Source organism: Pogoniulus pusillus, chromosome 3, assembly GCF_015220805.1.
Source record: "Pogoniulus pusillus isolate bPogPus1 chromosome 3, bPogPus1.pri, whole genome shotgun sequence".
NCBI classification, from domain to species: Eukaryota; Metazoa; Chordata; class Aves; order Piciformes; family Lybiidae; genus Pogoniulus; species Pogoniulus pusillus.
In genome coordinates, this window is record NC_087266.1 from 5,130,964 (window position 1) to 5,156,194 (window position 25,231).

General features: G+C 43.4%; 2 protein-coding genes across 18 annotated transcripts in view; one reads left to right on the forward strand and one right to left on the reverse strand.

The window, feature by feature from the left end:
• LOC135189141 (transmembrane protein 126A-like) lies at positions 1-11,608 on the reverse strand. 4 transcript variants are annotated; one of them, XM_064169197.1, is made up of 7 exons: positions 11,470-11,608; positions 11,095-11,253; positions 7,490-7,614; positions 4,330-4,523; positions 3,147-3,261; positions 2,290-2,533; positions 1-149 (listed from the first exon to the last, which is right to left on the reverse strand). In XM_064169197.1, exons 3-6 carry the CDS (start codon positions 7,603-7,605, stop codon positions 2,326-2,328), a joined length of 633 nt encoding a protein of 210 aa, XP_064025267.1. In that variant the 5' UTR covers positions 7,606-7,614; positions 11,095-11,253; positions 11,470-11,608; the 3' UTR covers positions 1-149; positions 2,290-2,325. The 4 variants fall into 4 exon arrangements, with proteins under 4 accessions (XP_064025267.1, XP_064025249.1, XP_064025259.1 ...); XM_064169179.1 differs by lacking the exon at positions 1-149 and having other exon boundaries at positions 2,218-2,533; positions 11,491-11,607; XM_064169189.1 differs by lacking the exon at positions 1-149 and having other exon boundaries at positions 2,218-2,533; positions 11,476-11,607.
• Positions 11,609-11,765: 157 nt separating this feature from the next.
• DLG2 (discs large MAGUK scaffold protein 2) overlaps positions 11,766-25,231 on the forward strand; it is a 1,415,634-nt gene continuing 1,402,168 nt past the window's right edge. For 13 of the 14 annotated variants that reach the window (XM_064169211.1, XM_064169239.1, XM_064169248.1 and 10 more), the window contains exons 1-2: positions 11,766-11,911; positions 12,594-13,638. In XM_064169211.1, coding sequence (XP_064025281.1) covers positions 13,620-13,638 — 19 coding nt within the window. In that variant the 5' untranslated portion in view covers positions 11,766-11,911; positions 12,594-13,619. The remainder of the gene's footprint in view (positions 11,912-12,593; positions 13,639-25,231) is intronic. The other variant, XM_064169219.1, reaches the window with a different exon arrangement.

Genomic DNA, 25,231 nt, shown 5'->3' on the forward strand with positions numbered 1-25,231 from the left:
TTTTGGTGCTCAATTCTTTATTCTCATTAGTAAATACTTCCATGTGCATCACAGGAGCCACTAGAATTATTTTGAAGTGTATGATTGTTGACCAGCAATTGTACAGATCTTAAGAGTTAAGACCATACAGCAGATTGAGGTGATTGTTTCTGTAGAAAAAAAAAATCCTGGTTTAGTTCTCAAACTGGAATACACTGCAGATAGTTGATGCAGTAGCAAAATTAGCAGTTTTTATTGCTGTAGAACATAGAGTTCCCAATGGTGAAAGCAAGTCTGGTGTGTAAAAGAAATTGTTCTGTACCACTTACCTTAAAACCCAGACATAGCTGAGAAACCACAGTAACAGCTGTTCAGGATCTTTCAGCACAGTTCCCTGCTTCAGGGAAAGACTAACTTCAAGACAAACTAGTGGCAAGGACAGAGCATTTTTCTGACTAGGCTTTCGATTGGTCACTAGACAGATATGTTGGGATTGCTCTGTGGTAAGTGTTCTCTACAGTGTATAGTATGACCCCTGTAATAGCCTTAATTGAGTGACCAGCTGCCAGCTGGTGGTGTTCCTCAGGGCTCAGTGTTGGGACCATTTCTCTTTAATATCTTTTTTGATGATCTTGATAAGGACATAATAGTTTATCATTGGTAAGTTCACATATAACACCAAGTTAGGTGGGAGTGTTGATCTTCATGAGGGTAAGAAGGCTCTACAGAGAGACTTGAATAGATTGGATTTATGGGCTAATGTTAACAGGATGAGCTTTAGCATGGCCAAATGCCAGATCCTGCCCTTGGATCACAACTATGTGAAGCAGTGCTACAGGCCTGGGGCAGTGTGGGTGGAAAGCTGTCTAGCAGAAAGGAACCTGGGGGTTCTAATAGACAAGCAGCTGAATGTGAATCTATGCTCAGGTGGCCAAGAAAGGCAATGGCATCCTGGCTTGTATTAGAAATGCTTTGTCCAGCAGGAGTAGGAGGTGATTGTCTCATGGACTCAGCACTGCTGAGGACACACTTTTGAGTATTGTGTTCAGTTCTGGGCACCTCGATACAAGAGGGATGTTGAAGTCCTGGAGCAGGTGCAGAGGACAGCAATGAAGCTGGGTAAGGGCCTCGAGAATAAATCTTATGAAGAGTAACTGAAGGAGCTAGGTCTGTTTAGTTTGAGGAAGAGGAGGCTAAGGGGAGACCTTGTTGCTGTCTACAACTACCTGAGATGTCACTGTGGAAAGGCTGGTGCTGGTCTCTTCTCACAGGTAGCTAGCAATAGAACAAGAGGGAACAGCCTCAAACTGCAACAGGGTAGATTTAGACCGGATACTAGGAAAAACTATTTTACAGAAAGAGTGGTAAGACACTGGAATGGGCTGCCCAGGGAGGTGGTTGCGTCACCAACCCTGAATGTGGTTAAAGGTCATTTGGATGTGGTGCTTGGGGATATGGTTTAGGGATGAACTTCGTAGAGTAGGGTTAATGGTTGGACTTAATCCCAAGGAAGTGTCTTTTCCAACCTGAATGACTCTCTGCGTGATTCTGTGACAGAAATACTCTGGTAGCTGAATGGAGAAAAGTTAAGGAGTCAAAGACCCAGATTTTAAGGAATCTGGTTATCACCCTGACACCTCCCCTCAGTGTTGCTTATGAAGCAAAACCCGCTTTTCCAATAATACTAATTTATACAGCTTCTAAAACATAGAGCATCACCCCATAGCCAAACTAAGCAGACCATATAAATGCTTTTTTCCTCCCATTTTCAAAGAAAACCACCTGTCTTTATAAAAATCTGATTGAGGTGCAGACATTAAGTTGGACATAATGAAAAACTTAATCTGTGTTTGCAGAATGCTAGGAATTGGAAGGGGCCTGTGGAGATCATGTAATCCAACCCCTGCCAGAGCAAGTTCACCTCAGGCAGGTTGCACAGGAAGGCATCCAGACAGGGTTTGAATGACTCCAGAGATGGAGACTCTACTGCCTTTCTGGGCAGCTTGTTCCAGTGGTCTACTACCCTCAAAGTAAAGAAGTTCCTCCTCATATTTAGATGGAACTTCCTAAGTTTGTATGTTATCTCTTGCCCTCTCACTGGGTACCACTGGAAACAGACTGGCCCCATCCCCTGATGCCCACCCTTGAAGTGTTTATAAGCATTGATAAGATCTCCCAGTCTTCTCTAGGCTAAAACGCCCCAAGTGCCTCAGCCTTTCAAGTTCTCAGAACTGAGAATGCCAGTGCAAAGTCTTGCCTTTATTTTACTATAATAAAAAACAAACCAGCAAGCAACTTCTCTTTGTTTACTGATGTTGTTCAGGGCAACTGAAAAGTTGTTTAACTTCATGCTTGTAACTCTTCAGGATCCCTGCCGGCAGTGCTGATCCGCTCCAGTACTTTGAAATATATTCCGTGATGTTTAGCGGCAAGATATAATCCAGTTAGAGCCTGGACCACGATACCCAAACTCATCTTTCTAAACACAGGCTGAGCAACTGTGAGCCAGAAGCGTACTAGGTTTTCTTTCCCTGGCAAGGGAGATGAAGAATACCTAGAGAACATCAAGAGTGGTAGAAGAAATTCTTTATTTCTGTCCAATGCAAGTCCCAAGATTCAACATTAAACTCATAAAAAATATTTAGATAGCTACTCTCTCCCTCTTCTCAGTCAAATTCACCAGGTGATGTTGAGCTCTGTGTATTAGTGCAACAAACCATTCTGACGTGTGTCCTGATGTCTCACCAACTCTCACTGCCCCTTGCTGTGCCCTGACCCCATCCACAGAAAGATATTTGCCAGAGAGTTTGGCTCTTGGGCACTGCCAGTGATCAGTAGGGTCCTGTCCCTTGGCCTTGGTCCAGCCAAACAGTACTAAGCAGCCAACCCTCACTGCTTGGCAGGGCAGCAGCCACAATTTTGCAGCCCAGCCACATCAAGGCTAGCTTGTCAGGTTCCAGCTGAACATAAGTACCTTACAGTCTATCAATTTACAGACTGTGTTTTACTTAGAAAAAACTATGCCAGGCATTCAAACTTTGCCGTGTAATTAGGTGACCTTAATGTAAATCCCTTCCACATCTGAAATGCCTACAAAAAGGCAGTTGTGCAGAGATCAAAAATCCACAGCATCTAACATTTCATGCACGGAGGTTAGTAAGACATACCTGGCTGCAAGGCTTGCATTCACAGGGAGAGCCATGAGAATAGGATAGAAGCCACCCACAACAGCCCCTATTAATCCTCCTCTGACCACAGCACAGACCTCACAGTTTATCTCACCTGCATGACAAACAAAATGTTTCCTTGTCAATATCCACATAGCTTCCACACATCAATTTACAAGCTGCATTCAACAACATGGAAACATGTGCTTGATCAAGCTGGGCAAGAAATTTCAAAAGGACTCTTCCTTTTGAAAAAAAAAATTACTGTCATTCCAGCCCATGAACAATTTATTACTCTAAAGTTGACCTTCAAATGAAATCATGCAGTTGGGGGAAATGACGTGGCTTTGTTGCAGTCACTTTTACATGAAGTTGGGTGAAAAATGCAAAAAGAGGAAAAAAAAAAATTTAAAGTCAGTGATGCATAACACAAGGGAGGTTGTGCTTCCCCTGTATTCAACACTGTTCAGGCCACACCTTGAGTATTGTGTCCAGTTCTGGGCTCCTCAATTCAAGAAAGATGTTGAGGTACTGGAACATGTCCAGAGAAGGGCAACAAAGCTGGTGAGAGGCCTGGAACACAGCCCTGTGAGGAGAGGCTGAGGGAGCTGGGGGTGTGCAGCCTGGAGCAGGGGAGGCTCAGAGGTGACCTTATTGCTGTATACAACTTATCTGAAGGGAGGCTGTAGTCAGGTGGGGGTTGGTCTCTTCTGCCAGGCAACCAGCAACAAAACAAGGGGACACAGTCTGAAGTTGTTCTGGGGGAGGTCTAGGCTGGATGTTAGGAGGAAGTTCTTCATAGAGAGAGTGATTGGCATTGGAATAGGCTGCCCAGGGAGGTGGTGGAGTCACTGTCCCTGGAGGTGTTGAAGAAAGGACTGGAGGCACATAGTTGATCGGACAGGGCTGGTTGATAGGTTGGACTGGATGGTTTTGGAGGTCTCTTCCAACCTGGTCGATTTTATGATTCTATGAAATACAGCTTTCCCATTCAACTTCAGACACTGCTGCCCAGTGCATTTTAGATTTTGCTTTTTTTCAAACTCTGCTTAACAAACTCAGGCTTTTCAAGCCCACAACAGTTCTAAGACCAGGGTTCTGCAGGCAGGAAAAGCTCCTCTATTATTACACTGTGCACAGAAAGCAAAGCCCTTTCCAAAACAAGGAATAACAAGATTTTTACCTGAAAATAAAGGGTGACGCAAGAAAACTTCATAAACCACTGTTGTTGAAATGAATGGAATAACAGCCATTGGCAAAGCAGATACTATGGAAGCTCTTCGGACGTGTAGGATTTTCCTGAAGAAGTTATTTGCTGCTAAGCCACACAGGCCTGAATTTGCTGCAAGGAAGTATGATCCATGGTTACAGAGGTTCCTGTGAAAGAAGAAAAGTTGCTTCAAGTATTCAGCACTACAAAAATACTTTGGTTTATACAGCTGCAATTCACTATCTGGATATCTTCTGGTAAGAGATGTACATCTCTCACTGGTGTAAAGTGCAAAGTAACCACTTTTAAAATCAACCAGTAGAGCATTCTTTATTACATGCCTGAGTTTACGGATACCTTAAGAAAGTGGTGAGAAAAAGGCTGAAAAGCCTTTTCTACAATTTAACTTTTTTATTTATTATGGCTAATGGAAATTTAATGAAGCTTCTTCTCTTAATCAGCATCTTTCTAAGGAAAATGTTTTCTCAGAAGAAATCTGAAAATACCCATAATCACAGCCAGCTCCTGTACCCAGCCTTGTTTCTAGCCTGCTTACCCCAAAGTATGCATTTGGTTTCAATACAAGAGCTTACAGAACAGATCTATAGTCTTGCAATAATGGTGTCAGCAGCTGCTGGCAGGTTATTTGTCGCCATGCTGTAGGCTGAAGAGCTGTAAGCCTTTCTTGTGTGCATGGAACAGATGATTTGAAGGTCCTACCTCTCTGGGAGGTGATGCTAGTTAAAGATTACATACTGGTTTACAGAACTGGAGGTTGTGTTTTTTCCTTGATTAAGAACTGGGTTCTGACATCTACTATGGTTCTAACACATGGTTTAAAGCAGCTACTTCTGTTGCAATCTGTAATATGGCGCAGGTAGAATAGAACAAAATCTGCTCAGAGATAGCATTTAAAACCTTGACAAGCAGTTCCCATTTGAGTACATTCCAGCACAGCAGGTAACACAGGAGAGGGAATGGGAAAGCATGCCAGTTTTACAAGCCTGATGAGCAGGTGGTGATTTATTTCATTTGACTCACAGAAGGAAGCTGTGCTTCATCTTTAGCATTATACCTGGCACAGAGTTATTAGTGGAAACAGCTCTTTGGTTTTGTTTTCCATAAATTTAAGCTTCCCAGAATGAGAACCATTGGTAGGCAAAACAATTCACTGGAAGGCACTGAGATTTTGAGGCTGTGCCAGTATTATTAAGAGTGTCATGAGTATTCTTAAAACTTGTCATAAGTTGGAGTTACCTCTAAAGCCCTACAGAATACAAAATGCTTTACCAGTCACAAAATTTATGCTAGGCCAAGTGGCATATTTACTTGCAAAATAAGGAAATGTGACAATCTCTTACTCATTTAGTGCCTAAAATGCATGCTTTTAAAAAAATCCATCTCCTTAAGATTTCTTCTACATTTTAATGCTTAGAATAACATTAATCACTGATGAAACCATACCCAAAAAGGCTTCAGAAATGTGGGTGCTAATTCTGCAAACCCCAAATTCAAAATATCTGATCTCAGTGACACTATTTCTGATTTTTAAGAGCAAAATACTTTCATTCTTGGTACATACCAAATTTTAAACCATGAAAGTAAGCTACTAACAATTCTGTTCTGATGCTACATAGCAAAACTGGTCAGATTCATCTTGCCCTTACTTTGGAGCAACCCTTAGGTGGGTTTTGAAAGGAAAGAGGTCTATTTGCTTTTCAAATTACCATTGCCCCAACACTGGATGTCATTGACAGTGTCCTCAAAGAACAGCTTCTGTAAACCAGACATTTCATTCTATTGGAATGCTTCCAAATCACAGGCAATGAAATCCATGCATGCATATACATGTATGTAGTGTTGAGATTAAAATTTAACAGCGTAACTGTGAATCCAAATTAGACATTACAGTACCCAGGACCAGCAGAATCTGCTCAGTCTGACTGATGTACAGAACTGCTAAACTTCGGGGAAGGGCAGGGGGAGATGAAAGGGTTGGGTTTGGGAGGTTTCTTTGTTTAGAGGGATTTTTGTTTTTGGAAGGAGGGGGGTTTGTTTGGGTTTGGCCATTACTGACCACCCCTCTGGATACACAAACTTCTAAGTCCTGCCAGGGCACTTTCAAATAAAGGCACACACTCCAGCAGCTCTTTCTTTCCAAAGCCCAGCAGTCCTTCACTACCCAAAGCATCTATTAGGATGCTACCACACCACCACTGAGGCATCTGCCTCCCCCCTTTAGCTCCGCAGCACTTTGAGGAAGTGTTGCTGTAAGTTGAGTGTGTAAGTGCAGAGGCTACAAAAAGCTACACAACACATTAACACGAGGGATAAGGCCTGAGCCTTGCTTTCTCACCTCTGTGGAGGCCCTGTGTTACTACTGACACTGTCTAGCCAGCAATTTTGTTCTACTGAAAGGCCAAACCAAAAAATAAAGGAGTTTACCGTTACTCTTATTTATACAAAACATACCCAAGATGATATATGCATGCAAATGGCTCTTTACAGAACCAGCTCAGGTACAGTAAGGTTTTGTAGTGAAAAGCAATTATCAACAAAGAGGCTGTTTATGAGGCCCAGAGGCTCACTGTGTGCTGCACGGAACCCTGCTGGTGAGCCTGCATGGCTCTTGCTGACCTGTCCACCACCACCTGGATACTTTAGTTTCACCTTCCTGAAGCAGGGAGCAGCAGAGAATGACATGCAGGAACTAGCAGGTTGATGATTACTCAGTTATGGCCCCAGGCCAGCCCTGTGGGCCACAAGATGAATCCTGCAGAATCACAAGAGTATCTGCCTGATGCTCTTCAACATTTCAGTTTCCTAGAAAATGTATGAACTGTACACAGGACTGTACTGAGTGCCTGGGGCCAGTTAGGGCTGATCAGTCATCTCAGAGCCTTAGACACCAGGGAGCACATGCCAGAAACCAGCTGAGCAGGACCACAGGTAACAGTGAACTAACCATATGTAAAAAATACAAACCAAGTTTTCTGCTCTGGACAATAAGCACTATCTTCACAATTACGTATTTTCCTAACTGTAAGGAAGATTTGCAGTACAAGAGTAAGGGAGAAGAAAAGCCTCCAAAATGCTTGATGAAGTAATCTTCATTTATTTTACCAGCACTTACTGGTCTGCTTCTGGAAGCTCACTGAGCGTCTTCTGTATGAGTTCCATATGCTTAAACCTTTCCAAAATTAGCATTTGCTGTGGAGAATCTGCTTCAAGAAACTCTCTTCCTGCCATCTTGAAGTCCTGGATCACAAGGAACAAACATACATATGTGTGTATCAAATAAACATTCAGACTCTTTTGGTGCTACATAATTATGAATGCGCTTCCTGTTTTTCATGGCAGAGTTTCCAGATGCAGAGGGCACAATACAGCTACAGAAGTATTTGGAGCACTACAAATTCCTTTCTTCTCCTCTCACCATGGGTTTGAATGGGAAGGAGAAGGTGGTGTGAAAAAATCTTTTCTCCCTCAGCCCTGCAGGCTTGGAAGGGGAACAGCAGGAGGCACCTTTACACATGGGCATTGAGCCATGTGGAGGCCTGCACTGGAATTGGGCTGGTGGTTGGCTGGGTTTTTGTGCCCAGTGTAAAATGGCAAATGGACACTTTGTCTATGAAAGCATAAATAGAGCAAGGGAGAAGGCATGAGTGGGTTCCCGCCTTGAAGAAATTCCCACCTTGACAGAGCTCCCAACAGGATATGTTCTTGCCATGACAGAATTCCTGGTTTGGACCATCCCTGCTTTTGGACAGCTCCTACCTTTTTGCACAGCTCTAGGTTTTACACCATTCCCGTTTGGGGGCAGTTCTCCCCACTTTTGCACCATGCTGTGCGAACTTGCAAGCTTGGCAAGTCCTGGGGTCCATTTGAGAGAGCTGCCGGTGGCACCCAGACCGGCTACTCTCAGACTATATCAGAGCCAACTTCCTGGCTGCCATTCCGAGCTGGGAAGACCCTGGCAGTTTGGCTCTCCCCTGCCACTGGTGAGGCAGCATCGCTTCCACAAATCCCTGTCTTGTGGAAGCTGTGTCCAGAGACATGAGTCTGGCAGCTTTGCCACTCGCCTTGGGCTTCTGCCACATGGATCCAGACTACTGGATATTGCTTGCAGCTCAGAAGGCAGCCTAGCCAGAAGAATCCAGCAAGGGATCATCTCCAGTTCTGCATCTCACCTCTGCGAGTAAATCCTGCTGCTCCCTTAGTTCTCTGCTAGCCTGAGTGATAGTGGGCTAAAGCTGTGTTATAGCTTAGCCTTTTCCATTTCCTAACTTCCTACATCTCTAAATTTGTCCATAACATCCTTTTGAAGAATTCCCAATCGAATTAGCATCTGTAAATAAACCTAAACTAGTTTTGTACCTGGTTTGGGGGCAGGGTTTTTGGGAAAATAAAATCATTCTATTTTTGTAATCCCTGACTCGGCCACATTAATTCCCTGCCTCCATGACAAGAAGTCTATGACATTTAGAACTACACAAACCCTCCCAAAGTGCTTTCTTTAGTGATGTTGCAGCTGTGGTTTGACAACTCTTCTGAGACAGCTTAAGTACTTGCTGTGATGAAAATGGACAGTCTCACTCTGCAGACACTCCTGCCTGAGCACCTCCAGCCCTGGGGCTATACAGCAAACTCGCAGAAGAAAATTGCTCAGAAGAACAAGGGACAGTGCAGTTGTTTTTATCAGCTGGATGACCTAACACAATGGTTTCTAATCACTGCAGCACACACAAGGATGCTAACTGGTAAACGACTTTTGGCAAGACTCCATATTTAAATTTGACTGTCAAATAGAACTGTAAAAAAATCCACAAATTAATCCATGCTTTAATTAAAAAAAAAAAGAAATTATTAAAATATCTACTCTGCTTTTAAATGACATAAATAAGGACTTTTTTATTGGTGCTCTTAGCCAGCAAGGTATATTAAATCAGAATGCATACAGCTGTATGGTGTTTACATGGCAAGGGTTTGGTAAGCAGGAAGGCTACAGGGGTGACTTCTGTGAGAAGCTGCAAGAAGCTTCCCCCATGTCTGATAGAGCCAATGTCAGCAAGCTCCAAGATAGTCACACTGCTGGCCAAAGCTAAGCAGCAATGGTTGTGCCTCTTGGAAATTGTTTCTAAGAAAGAGTAAAAACTGCTGTACAATAGCAGGAGGAAAGGAAAGAGAATGCGTGAGATAAGCCACTTTGCAGACATCAACAGCAGTGAAGAAGGAGGGGGAGGAAGTACTCCAGGTGCTGGAGCAGAGACTTCTCTGAAGCCCATGGGTTAATGGTAGAGCAGATATCCACCTGCAGCTGTGGAGGACCCCATTCTGGAACTGGTGGATGCACTTAAAGGTGGCTGCGACCCCATGGCAAGTGCACAGTGGAGCAGCCTCCTGTCAGGAGCTGTAACCCCATGGAGAGAGGATTCCACACTGGACCAAGTTTGCTGACAAGACTTGAGACCCTAGGGGAGATCCAGGCTGAAGCAATATGTTTCTGAAGGATTACACCCCATGGGAAGAACTCACATAGAAGAAGTTTGTGGAGTCCTCCCATGTGATACAGTCCTCCATGCTGGAGCCCATGTGGCAGAATGTGATCTGGACGAGGGGATTGAGTCCATCAGCAGTAAGTTTGCAGATGACACCAAGCTAGGAGCAGGTGTTAATCCGCTGGAAGGTAGAAGAGCCCTGCAGAGGGACCTAGAGAGGCTGGATAGTAAACCAATCAACCAGACCATGGCACCAAGTGCCCCATCCAGTCCCCTCCCGAACATCACCAGGGATGGCGACTCCACCTTCCCCCTGGGTGCTAGGTTGGACTGGATGATTTTGGAGGTCTCTTCCAACCTGGTTGATTCTATGATTATGATTAGTGATTGTAAACCACTTCCATATGGTAACTTGGCTTGTGTAAAATTATGCAGTCTTTGACATGGTAATTTGCATTTTCTTGGGCTTGTGCTGTTGATGAGCATTGTAGGGATGCTCAGTGTAGCTGTTAGTGTTGGGAGACAGAGAGGAAGCAAAGATTTCCCTGAAAAACTGCTCTGATGCTTCAGGAAGCTCCTTTTTTTCCATAAGGACATGAAGGTGCTGAGAATATTTCATCTAAATGTGATGATGTATTTATCCTGAGAGTGTTAGAACAGGTGAGCTGCCTTGACTCTTTCAGTGTCTTTAGGTTTAAAGGTGAATGGGGCACTTAGTGCCATGGTCTAGTTGACTGGCTAAGGCTGGGTGCTAGGTTGGACTGGATGATCTTGGAGGTCTCTTCCAACCTGACTGATTCTATGATTCTATGAATCCTCTCCCCCTTCCTCTATGCTGTTCAAGGAGAGGGGGTGGAGAAAACAGGGAGTGAAGTTGAGCCTGAGAAGAAGTGGGGAGGGGGTAAGGTGTTTTAATATTTACTTCCTATGGCCCTATTACGATTTTAACTGGCAATAAATTAATTTCCCCAAAGTCTAACCTATTTTGTCAGTAATAGTAACTGTTGAATGATCTTCCTGTCCTTATCTTGACCCAGGAGCTTTTATCCATAGCCCCTCCATCTCACCCGTGGATGGACGGCAGGTGATAAGAAGAGTGTCTTGGCCAGTATCTGGCATCTAGCTGAGGTCAGCCCACCCCGACAGTATTTGATTCAACCCAGTATTCAGTGATGCAAATGATTTTTCTTGATGCTTTTCCCCAGAGGAAGGTTTCCCAGACTTTGTTGGTTGTACCTACCGAGAAGGCTGAGGCCTATCTTGCAGACTGTGCTTGCTTTGATTCGGGCTTTGCCGGACGAGGACAGCGGAATCAGGGACAAGTAGGCAGGACCTCACCTGGGATCAGCAGGGCCAGTGCCTGCCTTGAGGCCTTTTGCGAGGGTGCCCAGACCTGCCACTTGGGTAAAGCGCAGCTGTTACGGCACGGAGCTTCAGGTACCATGACTTACACACTGTCCTCCCTGCCCTCTTTCGTGCCCCTGTAAGGCAGGGGGATGTCCCCACACCTCCCCGGGCCCGCTTTCATCCCGGGAGCCTGCGGCTCCCCACGCAGCGGGCTTTAAACCCCGCCAGCAGCCGTACCCAGCCGTTTTTAACCCCCACGTTGCCGTACCCGTACCACGTTCACCCTTACAGCCTTCCTGCCGGGGCTGGGGTCCGACCAGCACGCCCTTGAGCTGCCCCCGGCAGACGCCGCCCTTACCGCCCTGGTCGCGCCGAGAAGGCTCCGCCGCCTGCAGCATGGCCCCGCCTAGCTCCCGCCCTCCGCTGGCCGCCGCCATCGTGCCCGCTCCCGTGAGCGCGGCGCCTCGGAAGCCGCCTTGGATTGGGCGCTCTGCACTGCCCAGCATGGCGGCTTCCCATTGGCTTCCAGCCGGCGGGCGGGGTCCCTGCCCGGCCCGGGGCTCGTTGCTAGGGGCGGCGGATGGCGGCGGCGGCGGCGGCTCCTCCATGGCGACGGGGCTGAGCGGGGATCCTGCAGCAGGCGGCCGGGACGCGGGGACTCCCCCTAGCGGAGCCAGGAGCCTTCGATGGGGGGAGGCTCAGTCCTCGGGGTAACCCGCTGACCCCCTCCCCTCACCCAGGCCTCAGCGCCCCACGCTGGGCGCTACCCGCGGCCCCCTCCTCTCATCTCTGCGCTCTTTTCCCGCTTGCCCTACCTCAGCCCTTGCATCTTGCGCTCTTCTGCCTTGCCGCCCCCTTCCCTCTCCACCAGCTCCCTTGTGTCCTGCCTCCATCTAGCCCACTTCGCCTCGCTTGCATCTCGCTTCGCCCCACCTCCATCCCTTCCTCATCACCTCAGCTCCTGCCTCTTGCCTGTCCCAGCAACCCGGGAAAAATCGGCCTCTTCTTAAACCTATCCCGGCTCCTCCACTTCACCTGCACCCCGTCACAGTACTCCACCAACCACATTAGCCTTTTCTGCTGTGACCCGCTTCAGAAAGCAGCAGACGGTCCATTTTGAACCAGGAGAGGCGAGGGGGAAGGTGAGGTCCCTGCTTGGAGGGGACAGACACATCCCATTTGTGAACATTAAAGAGCAAAACAGAGCCGCCCCCTGCACAAACACAGCTTTCATCTCCTAAAGAAGATGCAGTGTAAAGCTCTGTCATGTGCATCCCAGTCCTCATGCCGTGAAGGGAAGCGTCTGGAGCATGTCTACCTTTTCCATACTGTGAACTAGCTAGATGAGGAAAACCTATCCCGTTTCTCTTCTCTCTCTTCTTGTTTTTCCAGAAAAGGGGGGAGAGAGAGGCTCATACTGAAGCCAACCAGCTGCGCCTCTGAGTGGAGAAACTCTGGACCGATTTCATGGCTCGCTTTTTATTTCATTATCTCTGAAAATGAACCTTTTGTGAAGCTCTGCTCCTAACTCTTCTTATTCCTCTTTCGCGAGGTGGCTGCTGTGCACAGGGAAGAAATGGCACGAATCAAATGAACTCCAGTAGAAAGCAATCTGCCAAAGCACCCAGTGAGCAGCACTGTCACTTTAATAATTCCAGGTCAAGGGATTGCTTTCCTCGTTTTCAATCCTCTCTTTTAATACATGGGAGGATCAGAAGGACATTAAAGACCGTAAGGCTGGGTGGCTCGCAGATAATAAAAATGGAAGTGACTGCCCAGTGACTTCTGTTGGGTAAGAGGGGAAGGCTGTTGTCTGGTGAGGAAAAAGGGACTTTTGCAGTCTGCTGTGTAGTCACCTAATACATAGCTAGCAAAATTCATTCAAGAAGTGAAAGAAGTTAAAAGAGTCACTTTGGATTGGTTTTGTCTTCCTCCTTAGTTGGATTATTTGGGCGTTTTTGTCCTGCAAATAATATGTTTTTGAGCACGTGCAGGTGGAGTATTAAGACAGCTGCCTAGAGATGGACTGTGCCTTAATTGTATTACATGAAATCTTTTAATTTTCAGACTTTGCTGCCAGAAGAGGAGTGATATTGAGGTTTTATATTGCTGAGAGACATTTTTCTCTTGTATTTTTATAGATTCAAGTATATTTTAAAGAAAAGATCTCCTGAAAAAAAATCAAAAAGCTTTTTTTCTTTTTTTTTTTTTTTTTCTTCTTGTTTGTGGGAAGCATCGGAGGTCCAATACAAGGAAACAGCAAGCATTGATAGGAATGAAGATTGAAGCTGCATTTCCTAACTGAACTGTAAAAGTGTTTTGCAATAGATAGCTCCTGACTTCGCAAAGTGTTCCAGTAGTACATCGTTAATACCTGTAACTAAGTGCTTGCAACCAGATTCAGAAGTAGGAAGAAGAATGCCAGTCAAGAAGAAAGGTGGGCTATGAAGCTTCATGTCTCATGTTGTGTCTTTACTTGGTTAAGGTTGTTGGTTTCTAGTGCTTACAGTGTCAAATTAAAAGTGCTTTAATGGGGGATTTCAGTAGTTTTTCTTCTGTGCTGAAGGTGGGTGAGAAACCTGTGCAGTTACAGTAGTCATTTGTAAGTGTTTTTGTGCTGTGCTTTAAGACTTGTCACATCAAATTTGGCCTCAGACAGTTATTCTGTAAAGATCAGTCATCAGAGATCTTGAACAGACACCAAGAGAAAAGCTTGGCATTTAATTTGGTGAGAAGCCTCTCTCAGACACGCTAATGAATTTTAAAGTCATAGGTTGGGTTTATTATCTATTCTTTACATGTTTGGCAGAGAAACATCAGCCAGCAGTAGCAGCATAAATAAATAACAAAGTTCTGAGGCTAACATAAAGTTGTGAGAGTTGTGTTTGGAAGGTGATTTGAACAAGTGTTTTTGTTTTTTTTTTTTAAATGTGATTTTAACTGATTTTGATTTCCATGCTTTAATACACTGTAAAAGTACAATCTTGGTGTCTGTAGTATGGCAGCATGCACGAAAAGACAACCAGCCTTAAAATTTGCCTCTTCTCTCCTGGAGTTTGTGATTACAGCAGGTGTAGGAGCAGTTTTGGAAGCTGTGGTTGCCAGGGTTCAGGCAAAAAAATGGGCAACGTATGAGGGCGACTTCTTACTCTGAAAAAAAAAACCACTTGTAGACTTCAGGTTATTTCTGGCTCCGTGCAAATGTAGCATCAGTTAAAACATTCAGAATATGCTAACAGAGTAAATGTCATGTGAACCTTTTCTGTTTGGCTCATCTGTCCAGATGTCCCTGGATCTGGTATATCCTTGGATCTGATGATGCCAAAACATTAGGGAAGGGGCAAAAAGTGAATATTACACAACAGAAATAGGAATACAGTTGATGTGGCTATGAATTATGTTCCCTGTAGGAACAGTAATTTGGTATTGGCTGTGAGTTAACATTTGCTGTGTCAGTAATGCTAAAAGCACATAGACTACTAGAATTAAAAAATACAATAAATGGGATTTTTTAAATTGTATTTTAATAGACAGTGTAGAAATGAACTTTCAAGACTAAAGTACTTTAACGAGTCGTATTGTCACTAATGCAATTACTTACAATTATGTGTAGTCAAGATGGGAATGTGTATGGAGGAGTTTTGCTCCTCAATAATTCACCCTGCTGTGCTGGCAACATGCCACCCTGATGCACTGGTGAGGCTTGCGTGCTCTACCTGTTTCCAGATGGGGAATTAAGACTTTTTTCCTAGTTTACGTTTTTTACCCTGAATTTAGGTGATTTACACTCAGAATGTTTTAGTGCCGCTCTATTAGTTGTAGTTTGGTATGAAAAGATTTGCTGAAGAATGCTTTTGGGTGAAATTACAGGCTCCTTTGTGCAGGACATTTGATTAAGGATCACAGCAATCCCTCCTGTCCTTAAAAATGTCTGGGTTTACTGTTTGTTTTTCGAGAGTGTTTGGGGCAGTCTAGATGCACATCAAGCCTTTAATTTCCTCTGCTTTCTGAGGATGTGTACTTTGACAGTTTTAAAACATAAACTCAAGAGACCCAAGTATCCTCCTTGAAATATTTTAAACTGTTACATCAGTCAGCAAACCGAAGTTGCCAGCGTGAATGTACTTGAGTATTAAAAGGATATTGTTAAAAATGTACTTAAGCATGTAAATTGCAGAGTTAAAACTGTTAGCAAATCAGCAGCTCTATTATTATTTTGAATGACTGAATTTGTCTAGTTCATGCAATAGACTTAAACTTTCAATGCAATCAGTAGCATGCTGGCAACTTGAAACGTGCTAGCATTAAAAATATAGTTACTAATGTTACAATTGATTCCTAATTGATTCCTGTTACTTGTATCTTAGGGACACTGAGAGGATTTTCCCCTCTTGTTTACTTTGGTATTCCCCCCTCCCTCCCCAATGCCCTCTTCACCTCGTGCTTTTGACAACACTGTTTCTCTCCTGGTATTCTGTTGATTATTTTCCCCTTCTGATTTTAAAATCTGCTGTCTACTTCCCACCAATTCCATCAGAAATCTCAATGGGATACTTTCTTCTAGGCTGTGCAAAAGTACGTATTTCAGTAGCAGCATGAAGGACAGGATTATCTCTCTGTCTTTCAGTGCTTCTTTACGCGTTACTGTTTTGGATTTGATCAAAATAGTCTCCTAAAATCAGTACTGAGAAAGAGAAACCTGAAAACCCAAGTTGTAAAATAGCCTGTTATTTATCACTGGAAGTTGTTACAAACACTGCTTTCTTTGGCACTGATGGATTCTGGGTCTTTCCAAAGAACAGTGACTGCATTTTGGGAACTTGCCTTTGAAAGAGCTCTCACATCCAGTGTTGATCTTCAAATTTCACATAGCTTTGGACCTAGTTTACACTTAATTCACTGCTTGGGACAATGTCTGCCATCTTGTTTTTAAAATTCTAGGCCTACTGAGTCAGGGAAAACCCCCACAGCTTTAGAAATAATGAAAAACATAACTTAGAGGAAGTGTTGATTTATGGATGTTGCTCCTTGTTCTGGCCATATGTGGTTGCACTTGTCTGAAGTACTGGAGTGAAAGGATTTTGTTTTCTCACTTCATTCTGTTGGGAAATAAGGCTCCACATTCCCAAGAATATTCACAGAATTGGCATGCTTGCTGTCAGTATCAGGAAAAAAAACCCAAACAAACAAAAAGGAAGGCTGGAATGGGAAGAGGCAGTTCCCTGCAGGCATTGTTGTGCTCCCTTCAGATAAGGTGCGAGACGTTGTATGGATTATTTACTCTGTTGCTGCCCCATTAACCAAATTAACCTTCTCTTTGCTGATCTTTCACTTAAGCACAGTTAGAAGTTTCAATCAAACTAGGTATTTGATTTTAGGTCCAGCATTATTTTTTGGGGCAATATGGGAACAAATCTGAGAAGTAAATAAATTCCTTATTTTCAATTATTTTTTTCTTTCCTTTCACAAACAGGCTGGGACATGTTATGATACAATTATTTGTAACACATTTATGGGACTTCTTGAGGAGTGCTTCATTTCAAAGTAAAATAGTACTACTGTACAGAAAGAGGGAAGTAGGTTACTTCATTTAGTAACTGTTCCAGTTTGAGCCATGAGCATAAATGAAGTCATATTTTTGTGTGTTTTCAAATGTCTCCACCCCCTCCCTCTTCCTCCCTGAGATACTTAGCTGAGTTGATTTCTGTTAACTGTAAGGAACTATATTTGGTTCTGTAATTGCATATATTTTGGGTTCATCTACAGAATAGTTAAGGGCATAAAATGTTACTGTAATTCATTCATGTCTTTCACAGTGATGGGAAGAACTAATTAAATCCATGCCTCTCAGTACTGTAGACCAGATTCCAGTTTTGGCACCCTGCTTGTGATTACCGTGGAGAAGGCAGGAACACCCACATCTAGATGCCTGGCTGCACATGTGCTTCTAGACTAACCCTGTCATCATCTTTACACATCTAGCAATGTCTAGGCAGTGAGAAATACTTGAATGTTGGGATTTATGCTTCTCTCATCCCACTTGCTGTCTCAGAGTGAGAGGAATTACATCTTCATTCAGATGAAACCTCTAGCCTGTTATTAATATCATCTTGACTCACCTTGCAGCCCATTTATAAAGGCATGCTGATTCCATTTGTCATGGAATAGCTTTCTTCATCATAGCTCTTATACAAAGAAATGCTTTCAAGGACATATTTCATTAAGCACACCAGTATCAAGAATTAAAATGTCAATCTGATCCCATGTGGACTAATTCTGTGCCCTTCTGAAGAAACTGGCAGATACACTTGATTAAATGCTAGGTTTTGTAGTGGCAATGCTACCCTTTCTGTGGCTGGTTCTGTTGAAAGAAAGAGGTCTAAAACCAACTCATCAAGAACTTTTAAAACAAAGTTCATGAAGGACCAGACAAAGCTAGCTCCCAGTAATCACTGAGATTCTTCATGCCCTAAGTCTCTTTAAAACTGGCTACTTCTTTTCAGATGACAAAATTTAAATTCAGGATCACAACTTCTTCTGCTCAAAAATCTTGCTGATTTGAGGGATCCTTCCAGTGGGAAATCTGGCATGTACTGGAAATCTTCGTTTCACTTTTACAGGGCTTTTGTCCTTTCAGATGCTGAAATACATGGCTAAAAGACCACATTTTTCAGTCCCAAGTTCTGTTTTAACTACCTCTCAGTGCTGACAGTGAATTAAATGAGAGCAGTGCAAAGCCTATAGGTTATGATTGCAGACTGTGGAAAGAACAATTTTTAGCTTCCCAAAAGTTAAAGAAACAAGTTGTAGCAAATCACTGACTGCACTTTGCCAACTTTCACCATAAAGCTTTCATTTAAAGACGTGGCTGCTTTTATGGCAGTGATGTTTGTTTTTTTTAGCCATACATTGTTTCCTCTGTGAGAAACAAGGAGATATTTTGCCCACAAAAGAACATTATACAGAACAAGTCTTAGCTGTGTAAATGCAGCCTGCAATGCTAAGTGGGCTCTGGATTGGGAATAGTGAAATTTCTATTCTTTTTTTTTTTTTTCAGCTCTACTATTGTTGTGTTATTTGTCAGATTCTTAATGCAGAGCCATCTCATCTGAGTTCCTTTACCTAAGCAAGGTCTTCAGCTTGTTGTCCTGGAGGGCTGCTTTGGTCATCAGAGAGAGGTCCACCTAACATCTGCATTGTCTTGACAACTCATCTTTTCTCTTCCCATAGACCACAGAGGGAATGTGGAGTGACCACACTAGCTTGCCTGTCTCAGATGATGTCTCAGTCTCTCATATAAATTTTAGTGGAAAAAGTATCTTAGAATCATAGAATCAGTCAGGGTTGGAAGGGACCGCAAGGATCATCTAGTTCCAACCCCCCTGCCATGGGCAGGGACACCCTACCCTAGAGCAGGCTGGCCAAAGCTTCATCCAGCCTGGCCTTAAACACCTCCAGGGATGGAGCCTCAACCACCTCTCTGGGCAACCTGTTCCAGGCTCTCACCACTCTCAGGCTCAAGAATGAGCTCCTCATGTCCAGTCTGAACCTACCTGTCTCCAGCTTCGCTCCATTCTCCCTAGTCCTGTCACTCCCTGAGAGCCTAAAAAGTCCCTCCCCAGCTTTTTTGTAGGCCCCCATCAAATACTGGAAGGCCACAAGAAGGTCACCTGGGATCCTCCTCTTCTCTAGCCTGAACAGCCCCAACTCTTTCAGTCTGTCCTCATAGCAGAGGTGCTCCAGCTCTTGTCTGAGATGTTTGTCAGAGCTGATGTTGTGTGTTCTATGAGTGTTATAAATTTGTAGAATCATTAACACTTCATTGTTTTTGTGGGGAAAAAGTGTTATAAAAATGATGGTATACTGTGAGTCACTAGAACTGGAGACAACCACAGTGCATCCTCTTCCCCATTCCTGTTGAGTGCATATTGCATTCTGAAGTAATGGTGTCTTGCATGATAAGCATATTTTTTTTCTTCCTCATCTTCTTTCTTACTGAATTTGTTCCAGATGGCCAAGTTAGATGTCAGAGAATGACCACAGAGAAAAAGCTGAATTTGTAACTAATGGCCAAATGTAATAAAAGATGATTTTGTAGTCCCTGCTTCAGCAAAATATGAAAAATCTGCCTTACTCAGTTTTGCTTATTTTGGCCAGGTCATGCCAGATTCTTGCTTCTTACAAGTACGCTGTTGTGTCGTCTTCTGTTCACTGTAGACCAGAACAGTGCCAAACAACATCTTTATAATAAAAAAGAAGATCATGTTTTCTCTTGACATATTCATCCCAGAAACAGCCAGTGAAGCTGCCTTCATCTGATGGGTGGTGAATCGTAGAATCGTAGAATCAACCAGGTTGGAAGAGGCCTCCAAGATCATCCAGTCCAACCTAGCACCCAGTCCTATCCAGTCAACTAGACCACAGCACTAAGAGCCTCAGCCAGGCATTTCTTCAACACCTCCAGGGATAGCAACTCCCTGGGCAGCCTATTCCAATGCCAATCACTCTCTCTGACAACAACTTCCTCCTAACATCCAGCCTAGACCTCCCCCAGAACAACTTCAGACTGTGTCCCTTTCTTCTGTTGCTGGTTGCCTGGCAGAAGAGACCAACTCCCACCTGGCTACAGCCTCCCTTCAGGTAGTTGTAGACAGCAATGAGATCACCCCTGAGCCTCCTCTTCTCCAGGCTAAACACCCCCAGCTCCCTCAGCCTCTCTTCACAGGTCTGTACTCCAGGCCCCTCACCAGCTTTGCTGCCCTTCTCTGGACACATTGCAGTATCTCAGCATCTCTCTTGAACTGAATTGATGAAAGCAGTAACTAACACACAAAACAGGTGAAGAAACCCTTTGCTTTTGGCTGTGGTCCAGAGGAACTTTTGGTGACATCAAACTCTGTTTGCCAGGACAAGTTAGTGCAGATGTCCTTAAGTCTGCCTTCAGTTTTGCAGTGAAGAGATCCATTCTTCCTCCAAATCACATTTATCAGGGAATTGAAGCATGTAGAATTTCCTAGAAAGAGAGACTGGAGACAGTCAATGGTTTTACAAACCCACATCAGTGTTTTCTGGTTTACAATGCTCTTTGCCCCCCTGGCTACATGACATATGTCACATTACACTGTAGTGGAATATTTCAGCCTTAGGGGTTGTGCACTACAGTAGTACTGCCTCGCAGATGGGTGCTTGCCAGACCTGAAAGCACCACAACCAAACCCCAAACCAAACTTTGCAGATCCGATGTCCAAAACATAAAATTCGCTCTCTGTCATTGCATGGAGGCACCTGTTTTGTTTGTTAACTCAGGGGCTTTAGTTCAGTACAAAGGTTCTTAAATGAAAAATTCCAATGTGAATGTGAGAAAATATAAGACCATAATACACATTTTGCTAAGAAACTGTTGCATTCCTTTCCCCCCCCCCCCCCCTCCATCTTTAGAAGGATGTTAGTGTTACTGAATTAGATCTGAATTTGCTTAGTTCCACATTGTTTTCTTTCCATCTGACATGACATGAAAGGCTGTCCAGGTCACTGTTGGAGTCACTATCCCAGGACTTGTTCAAAAAACATGTAGAGATGGCACTTCTGAGTGTGGCTTAGCAGTGACCATGCAGTGCTGTGCTAACAGCTGGGCTTGATGATCTTAGATGTCTCTTCCAACCCAAATAATTCTATGATTCTATGACTCTGCAGTTGAAGTCCTTAAAGAACTTTGTCAATGCTGTTAAGACTCTCTACATCCTGGAATGTTAATCGAAGTAATCCAGACAGCATTATGGAAATAGAGAAGCCATGGCATTTGAAGTGGTCCCTCTCAGCTGCTAAAGACTCTGCCAAAAATCTGCTTTGGCCTTGAAATTCTTCTCAGTGTTTGAAGACTGGATGAAGTTGTCCTGGGGAAGGTCTAGGCTGGATGTTAGGAGGAAGTTCTTTACAGAGAGAGTGATTGGCATTGGAATGGGCTGCCCAGGGAGGTGGAGTTGCTGTCCCTGGAGGTGTTCAGGAAAAGACTGAATGGGGCACTTAGTGCCATGGTCTAATTGATTGGACAGGGCTGGGTGCTAGGTTGGACTGGCTGATCTTGGAGGTCTCTTCCAACCTGATTGATTCTATGATTCAATGATTCTCTGACACTTCTGTATGACTTTGGAGTTAGTTGTTTCTGAACAGACATCTTTTTGTTAGCTTTCTGTCTTATTCCACATTCTGTCCTTTCACATTTATGTTAATTTTGATGTTGAATATTCTTTTAAAGTAAAACAAAGCAGCTGTGTTAAGTGCATAACTCCTGGATTTTACTCTTGCAACAATACATCAAATTCCACTAGTTTTATGTATTACATACAATTAGATTATAAGCTTTTCAAAGCAGGGCTCTTCAATTTTTTTTTACTGTTAAGAGGTCAATTTACATTTATTTTGCTCCATTAATAAGAGCTTTTCATTTGGTACTACATCATTTAGGGGGGTGTTGTGGCTTTGTTTACCATTCTGTCTTCGTATTTGCATTGTTGATTTGATATTAGCATTTTTTGACTTAAGTGACACTTGAAAGGCAGGAACAAGAAGTTCAGGTGAAGCTACCTACATTTGTAGGGTTTCTGTAGTTTTAGAAGGAGTCTCAAGGCCCCAGAATCTGCTTGCTGTTGTGTCTGGACATGAACAGTCTGTAGCCAGGCCACAAAAGTTGAGAAAGAATCACTGACAAAGGGGCCCCACATTACCTTCGACATGGCTGGGAAAGAAGAGCTGACTGAAGAAAAAAGAAGTGACCTTGTTGGGATGAGCAGCTGATGTCAGCAGGTGCTAAGACCCTTCTCTGGTCCCTGAAAAGAAGTGGTGTGATAGGAATAATCTGGGTCTCAGATGAGCCACTGATAATGAAGAAATCAGTGGACTCTCCCTTATTATGGTAAAGTGCAGTGTGTAAGATGAAGAGGTTATGCACTCAAGCATTTTAACAGAATAGATGGTGACATGTAAGATCAAATGTGAAGATCCTTAGACAGCAAACTTGTGCTGCAGCTAATCATCACTGAGAACTGATTTTTTTCTTAAGGAGCCAGTTTTCTTTACATTGAATGAGACAAAAAGTCTGATTCATTAAAAACAAACAGAACCCAAACACTTGTTTTTGTGATCACTTTCCTGGTCACTTCTGTCCAGCTTCATCCACCAGTCAGTATTCTGTGGCATTGCCACTTCAGATGGAGTTTAGAGTTTGTGATTCAAGATAGTTTTTTTTATTCCAATAAAAGAATAAGAGGCTTTGGGAATGTAAACAGTGTACAAAAGTTGCAGGAGGTGGAACTGTTGAGTCTGGGAAACAGAAGACTGAGCAGGGGAGAAACATGACAGGTTACACAAGAGACTATAAAGGGAGTAGTGGTAGTCTGCATTCCATATTGATTTCTGGAAGACAAGAAGTAGTTGTCTCAATTTATAGCAAACCAAAAATTGCATAGTGGGAAAAAAAAATCACTGAACTTTTAAGTACTGAAATCAAATGATGAGGAAGCTTGTAGACTTTGTAGGCAGTGCCATAGACAGGTGTCTACGGGATGGATGTAAGTCTGGATCCTTCTGCACGGCAGGGACCTGCTGAAAACCTAAGAGGACTCCTCCAGGCTCTGTGCCTGTCATTTCTTTTTCTTGAGGAATTCAGCTGACACAACATAACTCAAAGCAATCTGACTTGCAGAGTGTTTAGAACTTTTCATTGCATCTCCTGCACAAATCAATGTTCTGTAACAAACTGCTGCGCAACTTCTGCTGCTTGATAATTGCTTTTTGCACTGTCTGTTGTGCAACTGCACCTTAACACCATTCAAGGCAGAGCTGCCTCTCCTGCTGGCTCTAGTCCAGTTTCCTTTGGCATTTGCATGCTTGATTTCCTCTTAATATACCTGAACATACAACATTGCCTTGCATATACCTGTTCTCCTTGCATAACAGTTCTTCTGGCAGAGTATCTGTCCCATTTCTTGCCTGCTAACAGCATCAAGATGTAGAGTAAAATTACTTCACCACTAAACTCTTCCTAAATTTGTGTTTTGCAGGAAAGCAGTCTGTGCAGAGAATTCTTCAAGGCTACAGCTAATTTGGGGATGTTTCACTTCTTTTTACAGTTAGAGGAGGGTAGGGGCAACTCAGTGAAACCTTAACTTTAAATATTGCTTGTTGAAAGCGCCTCTCCACTGACCCAAGATTAATCTTCACAGACCATGTGGCAGTCTCCTCTGTTGGCTGACGTGGTTCCTAAAAGCTGAAATAAACCTGCTTGATGATCCCTTAAATGATGAAACTCCACTTTATTTTTGGCTGCTTGTTTTCCCTAGCAGGACAGAAGATGGGTTTATGTGCCATGCATACATTCAGCAGCTGTTGTTTTTAACCCTTTTGCTTGTTTGCTGTGAGTGCTCATCACACTGGCTAATAGTATTTGTCACATACATAGTGCCTTATGTTTGCCCAAGGTTGCATAACCCATAGGTTGCCTTTACTTGATCATTCATTTAAACTCCTACTGCAGATATGAGGGACCTGAGAGGCTGAGAGCTTTCTGGTTTGCACAGGGCCACATGTTCCCTGTCTGCTCTCCCTCTGTGCAACCTGCTAGATTAACTTGCCTCTTGTGTTTATATGTATGTGTTTTATGGTTGTCATTCATCTAAAAATTCTGGAGCCTTAGAGCCTGCAGCTTGTGTTTTTCTCAGCCACCTTACTGTAATGTTTCCTGTGTTTCCTTGTAAAACGTAGCTTGCTTACACCTCCTCTGTGTGTACAGAACATTGAATATTAACAGGATTTATTTCTTGGTGGTGTCTGTTGTGCGTGAAGGTTAAGAACACTTTGGCTAGGATCACTCCCAAGGCAGGTTGCCTGGAAATTTCTTATAGATTGCTGCATCCTGATCTATAACAACTCATTGTAATTTTTTGAGCTTTCCAGAGCAAAATATCAAATCAAATGATCTTAAGATAATTGAGGTGGAAAACAGTGTTTGCTCAGACGTTTGGCTCTTTTGTCAGTGGTCATCTAAATGAAGGTGTGAACTGTCCGAAAGCAGAAGGAGTTCTTGAGATCCTCTTCTTCTTAAGTTATTGAAGTTCACTCAGAAAGCTTCCTTGCTCTCTTTCATGGTGTTCTGGTTACATTTCTCACTTCTATTTTGGCTGCTGTGTTTTTCCTCCCCCATTCTTCATGCCTTTTCCAGCTTCAGTGCCCTACATTTTTTGCAGTCCTGGTTCTCTAAAAGCTGGAAAGGGTCATCTGAAATGTGTCGGCATGTTTGTCTTTAAAAAGTCATCTCTGCCACACTTGGCAAGTCAGAAAATCATAAAAATCTCTCTTAGGAAAGGGAGCAGATGAAATTTGAAAGGAAAAAAAAAAAAAACAAGAAGGGAGAAAAGAATAAAAATAAATAAACCCCTTCATCAGGTCTTTCCCAACATAATTAATTCTGTGATTCCATGATCTCTCACTGATTAAACAATCATATTCTTCATTTAAGTTAGTATTTTTCCTTGCCATTACACCCCAAAAGTCTTTTTATTCACAATCTCTGATGACAGGGGGAGGAAAGAAATGTAAATATGATCCTAACCCCTCCAACAGGACACTTTGAGAGGCTGTGGCTGCTATAGACTTGTTCTGGTGCAGGACAGTTAACCAGCTGGTTGTGATTTCGTACATGTGCAAGGCAGAAGTTTCCTATTCTTGCTGATTTGGAAACATATTTGCTTCTTTTCTCTCCATCTTCTGAGTTACTTTGCTTCATAGCAGGAGTTGGATGACAGACTCACTCCTGTGGAAGGCAGCAACAGCTCTCAACAGACTTGCATGTGGTTCAAAGCATAGTAATTTGCCTGCAAAATGAAGCACTGGTGCTGGACAATATTTATATACAGGCCCATATAGACTTTGGCCTGTATTTGGCTTTATTGTGGCTAGAAGGAGCTCTGAGGGCTTAAAAATAAGTACATAACAGCATCTGCATGAATTATGTGGTGATTGCATCTGAGTGATCA

What these genes read in the sequence shown, in the direction of transcription:
- LOC135189141 (XM_064169197.1), bottom strand. Translation starts at nt 7,605, where the DNA reads ATGGCAGGAAGAGAGTTTCTTGAAGCAGATTCTCCACAGCAAATGCTA. An exon ending in GAGCTTCCAGAAGCAGACCA is followed by an intron (nt 4,524 to 7,489) that starts GTAAGTGCTGGT and finishes CTTCTTTCACAG; the next exon opens with GAACCTCTGTAACCATGGAT. An exon ending in AATGCAAGCCTTGCAGCCAG is followed by an intron (nt 2,534 to 3,146) that starts GTATGTCTTACT and finishes GATGTTCTCTAG; the next exon opens with GTATTCTTCATCTCCCTTGC.